Source organism: Dysidea avara, chromosome 12, assembly GCF_963678975.1.
Source record: "Dysidea avara chromosome 12, odDysAvar1.4, whole genome shotgun sequence".
NCBI lineage: Eukaryota > Metazoa > Porifera > Demospongiae > Dictyoceratida > Dysideidae > Dysidea > Dysidea avara.
Window position 1 is genome coordinate 23565701 of NC_089283.1, and position 5861 is coordinate 23571561.

The following is a 5861-nucleotide window of genomic DNA, read 5'->3' on the forward strand; positions in this document are numbered from 1 at the left end:
ACTTCCTCAATACTACCAGCTCAACTATAGCAGTACTAACTTAACACACACTCATTAACACTGCCACTACAAATAACAACATTACATACTTTATACTTCACTGAAACATCTTACTATCACCATAGCAGCATACACACATCATTCTCCAACTGTATGTTCATGTCTCATTCAACATGTCAACTATTTGTTGTTCTGCCACCGTCATCACCTAAACAATTAGAATAAATCATCTTTAGAAACAGACCAGTTAGTCACTCACTTTAAAGAACTAATCATTCATCACTAGTTCGATCTGGACATCACACTAAACTGTTGAATGTACTACCACTACTACCCAGTTATAATGTTAACTTCAAATAAACCACTTTAATGAAAAATAACAAATCTACAACAACAAATAACACACTTCCTACTACAACCTAAAACACTAGTCACTACAAAACTACTAAAATACTACTAGTGTAAATTGTTACTAAAACACTACTAGCCTGTTACTATCACCATCAGCTATTACAATCTGTCCATAATCCATCATCACTACTCCACAAGGTTTACTAAACCTTTTCTTGCCTTCATAGGTACCTTCAATGGCTGATGTAAACTTCCCATCTTCTTCAAACACCAACACACAGTGAGTGCTCCAGGAACTGATCAACAAGTGTCCATCTGGTGTATAGTGTATCCCAACTGGATCATGTAACTTGTAGGGGACATCAGTGAAGTTACCAAATACTTTAAAGAATCGTCCTTTAGTGGTGAACACCTGGACTCTGTTATTATCACTGTCTGTAATAAACAACTGATCTTCACTATTGTTCAGTGTCAAGTCAAGAGGTTCATTGAAGGTACCAGATTCTGTGCCATGTCGTCCAAAACAATAAGAGAATCGTTCATTTTGAAATACTTGAATTCTGTGATTGTCCTTATCACACACAAACAACAGTTCTGACTGGGACAACACTAGACCATAAGGAGACTTGAACTGACTGTTAGCTGTACCTTCACTGCCAAACTGGGAAATAAATTCTCCATTTAGTTTAAACTTCTGAATACAGTGCAAGTCACTATCTGCAACATACAAATATCCCTTCTTGTCTACTGCTATTCCAGTGATGCCCTCATTTCCACTACCTGCTCCACCAATAACATGAGAGTACTGGAAGTGTTTATCAAATACTACTAACTGATTGGTGGAACTGTCACGAACAATAAGTTCATTGTTAGGTCCTTTGGCCAACAGATAAGGAAATATTAACTTCTTGTTAGTTGGTCCATATTTGTCAATGATCTTCACCTCCTGCTTCGACTTATTGTAGTCACGAACGTTCGCCAACACTTTGATTTCTTCATGGTTCACTTCTAATCCTCTCCAGTAAACTGATAACGAATGATCTTCCTTTCTTTTAGGATTATACCATATATGGTACTGTCCTCTTGACTCTTCTTCAATATGTGTATTCTGTAAAAGCTCCCTCTCCTTGTTGCAACGGATTTCTAGATCTTTTGATTGGTTCACTACAGGAGACCCAAAAATGTCTTTCAGTGTAACAGTCACTTTAACTGGATCACTAATTACTACTGGACCACTCACAGTACAATCAGGTAAATGTGGAAGACACGACACGTCACAAACTGAATCATTAACAAACTCAACTGGGTGATGACAAATAACAATCATGTCACTTGGTTTACACTCTGGATCAAGGCTAGTATGTTCCACTTGTTTCGTTACTTCATCAACTCTATTCTCAATCCATTTGTTGTATGTAAGTAATTGTCTGGTTCTGTTAACTGTTACAATTTTATTGGAGAATTCGTCACAGCTCACCAGTTGGCTTTCCACAAACTTTGCACTTTCTTTTTGTACAGCGAGTGTCTTTTTAAGTGAAGTCTTGATGGTGCTAACCTTTCCAACTGTTTCTTCTTCTTGTTGCTTCAACAACTTGTACACTTCACCATATGTAACTCGTATCTTCTCAATATTTGCTTCACTCTCAATGTCAACTTGTTTCTCACAATGTTCAATTTTCTTTACTCCATTTCTTACTCGTTCTAACAACTGTTTCAGTGGACCAGTGACTTGTTTCATCTTCTCTCTTTCTTCATCCACCACTTCATCAACAAAATCAAAATCATGATCACAATGACCACGAGGATGATCCTTCAAGGTGCAGTCTCGACATATTAAACTACTACAAGTCTTACAGTACAGGTCTAGTGTTTGTTTGGTGTGGGACTTGCAAAATTCTGCTTTTTCTGGTGTGGCTACAGCTTGTTTGGGATTTTGTAGAAATTCACTTATGGGAACAGTTTTGTGTGCCTCACAATCCTTCCATTTTCTGTGAAATTCATTACAATTGTCACATAACCCATTCTCACACTCAATACACCACGTGACAGCTGGCGCTTCTTCCCTACACTTTCCACATTTTATCATCACTGAACCTTGTCCAGATTCCCTTCGCTTTCCAAAAATTTCCACTAAACGATTAATTGTAAAATTAGTGGGAATAGACGCTATCCCGTCTTGTGGAAGTGATGCACGACATAACGGACATGATACAATGACCGCCATTTTCTTATTGGACTCTATACTCCTCTCTATACATCGCTTACAGAAGGTGTGCAAACACGGGATGGTCTTCGGATCAGTAAAAAGATTTCCACAGATGGAACAAGTTATTTCTTCCTCGATCTGTCGCCATTCCTTACTCGCCATTGTCTAGCTTCGTTAGTATACAATCTGGTTGTTAAGTGACGTATTACCCCCTTAGTGGTCTCCCTTCCGGCTGATATACATGGGATTGGACAAGTTGAGTTAGTGTAGTATTGTCGCCATTGGAGCAGCTTCAGTATGAACTAGAAAGAGATGTCCCCAAACAAAGTGAGACCATTTCAGTGTGGTCCCAGTCATGCACCACGATGCACATCACAGCCGACTACTACAGTAGGGTGGGGGATTTGACAACTTTATGAGGTAATAGTCCCACTACTGGAGCACTAACATTACCGGCTGCAATCTCCAAATCATCATCATTATGTGTGAAAAGGGAAATAGGTTAGTGTATCTGGGATGTTTTCATTATCAGCTTATTAGGGATGCAACAATATTACAATAATTGATATATTGCAATATTTTCTACCACAATACAATACAATATTGTCATTGTTGTATTGAAATATACCACAAAGCTGTGGTATGTGGATAATTACATCAAAGGCACCATAAAGTAATAATTGATGATTTATTGGTGACCAGAAGCTATACCCTGAACATATAACACTGATAATACAGTACTACTAGCCTAGCTACTTGTAAATGCATTTGATGATGGTTCTTGACCAGTGGGTACCTTAGCATACAGATATGGGCTATTGCAACATTAACTTTACCACATTTCAACATCGTATTCAAATATTGCAATACAACAATATATTGCAATATTTTTGAAAACAATACACAATATGGAGTTTATCCATATTGTTGCATCCCTACAACTTATTGTGTACTGGGTGTTGATGGGTGGATCACATGACAACTTGTAGCCACATCCTATTTTCCTGAAATTACATTACATGTGCTTACATGGAAAATGATCCAATCTAGTTTCACTAGACAAATCAAGGCTGCAGTTAGTAGAAGCCAAAGTAGCCACTAAAGCAGAGTAGTTATATGGAAACAAAATTCACAGAGCCATACCTTGATCTGGCCATGGTGATCCCTGTATGAAAATTTGTATGACACACTGCCTTGACCTTTGATACCACACATAGCAAAACTGAAGTAGTCATACTTGAGAGATTTGTCATGTATTTCTTCTGTAGTGTTCAGTTACAAATGTGATGAAGTATACCATTACCAAGTCCTCTATCACCCAACAATGAGTTAGTATAAAGTGGGAAAGTTTAGCTGATTTGTGATCAACCATTATTAGTTTGTAATGGATGAAAGAGTGTGGAGGACATGTGTACATATTGTTAGGAGGTGCTACAAGGCATCTTGTGGTGTAGGAAACTTGTCCCCATGGGTCCTCAATTCCAGGGTCCACTGTGTTTTCCTTTACCTACCCATCTTATCAGCCATGACAGGATCGAAACTTGTTATTCACAGTAGACATGGAGCCACATGAATGCACTGATGAATTTCTGTCATAACCAACTGTAGTATAATACTTTGCTTTTACAGGTTGCTGGTCCCAGGTCTTGTGGTGAGCCATACGAGTAGTCTAAGGCCTTGATGAGGATTGTTAGCTACTTGACCATGTATACCATTTGTGATGGTACCCCTCAAGAATTCTCGGGGCTTCAGAAAGGTACATGCAGGTAATACACAAATGCTTACATAATTTAAACAGGTTATTGTATATAGACAACAGTAAATGTCCACAGATGTGATTTCGTCAATCAAGTTACGTTGTTTTGTTTACTGGTTTAGGAGAATGTTGTTTACAGATGGAGTGTTGTTTGTTGACCCAGATTACTTTGAGAAGGAAGGCATAGAGGACAAAAAAGGTACTGAACTATAACAAGTTGTGATACATAGATCCTTTTGTTGTACTCTGATGTTACAGTAGAACCCCTCTAAGATGGACACCAGGGGAATTTAATTTTGTCCTTGTAAAGTGGTGTCCTCAGTTATGGGATGTATAAGCCACTAATGCTGTTGATTTGGGACCTAGACAGATGTCCTTTATAAAGGGGTTGTCCTGAATTTAGGGATGACCTTTAGAGGGTGCTCAGCTTTTTGTGGATTTAAGTATCTGCTAAGCTACCAACACTGTTGTTTGTGTATGTGAGGATCACTTACTAATTCTTATTATTCTCATACCATATAGCCTAAATATTTTGAGGGGCAAATTTTTCCAGGTTGAGCAATGTTGTGAAAAATAATACTTTTGCAAATTTGCGGACAATCCCAAAATGTATTAGACTATATGGAAGTCTAAATATTTCAAGGATAAAATTTTCACTGATAACCCCCAAAACTGCAAAATCAGCAAAAATTTTCCCCCTTGAAATATTTAGGCTATACGGCACATACATTCTCATGAACTTGATCATTCTCATAAACTTGATTATTGGTTTCAGCCATTAATATTCAAAATAGGAGGACAAGCAAAAAAAATCTTTCACTAACCAGCCAGATAGCTAAAGTAGATAGGTCACATGACTCAGAATGTTAGTTTGCTCTAGCTAGTTAAAAAGTTTCTTAATAGTTCCATTCAGCCACTGATAGTACAGTATAATAAACCATTGATGTAGTGAGTAAAATGGTAACACAGGCTGGGATGAGACAATAATAAAAATGTTATGACTTTAGTATAGTTTAGTGTGTATGTTATTCATGTAGATGTGGGAGAAAGACTTGGAAGTGTTTGGGATGACTTTCCACCTGGATCTTGTGGGTGTGGCTATTGTATCATGAACCACAATCTCTTCAAGAGCACATACAAGTTTTTTGCTAAACGGGAGAGTTAAAGCCTCAGCTGATGATGATGCTGCAAATCAGGCTAATGAAGAAGCTCAGTGATAATGTTTACCTCTTCATCTTTGTGGTGAGCTAAGTGATAAAAATTATTACGTATGGTCAGAACTGTGTGTGGGACCTCTTTTTATTTGACCGATTTTTGAACAATAGGTTTATTCCTTTTAGAGGTAAAATTGAATGGAACCAGACTTGTTGGGACAAATATCTTTTTTGTCTTTTAGTTAACCAGGTGTGTACCCACAGCTGGCAGGGGCTTGCAGGGGCGTTTTGTCATTTGGGTTTTGTAGTTTGTTATGGAAAGTTTCCATTATTTATTATTTTGGAGAATTTGTTAGAAGTTAGTATAGCAGAAGATTGTTAAGGGACAACTAAA

The 5861-nt window shown here is 37.7% G+C and overlaps 1 protein-coding gene across 1 annotated transcript; it reads right to left on the reverse strand.

Moving 5' to 3' along the window:
* Positions 1-346: 346 nt before the first annotated feature.
* Positions 347-3039, reverse strand: LOC136241794 (E3 ubiquitin-protein ligase TRIM71-like). The gene has a single exon (XM_066033114.1). The coding sequence runs from the start codon at positions 2717-2719 to the stop codon at positions 473-475; it is 2247 nt and encodes a 748-aa protein (XP_065889186.1). The 5' UTR covers positions 2720-3039; the 3' UTR covers positions 347-472.
* Positions 3040-5861: the final 2822 nt, after the last annotated feature.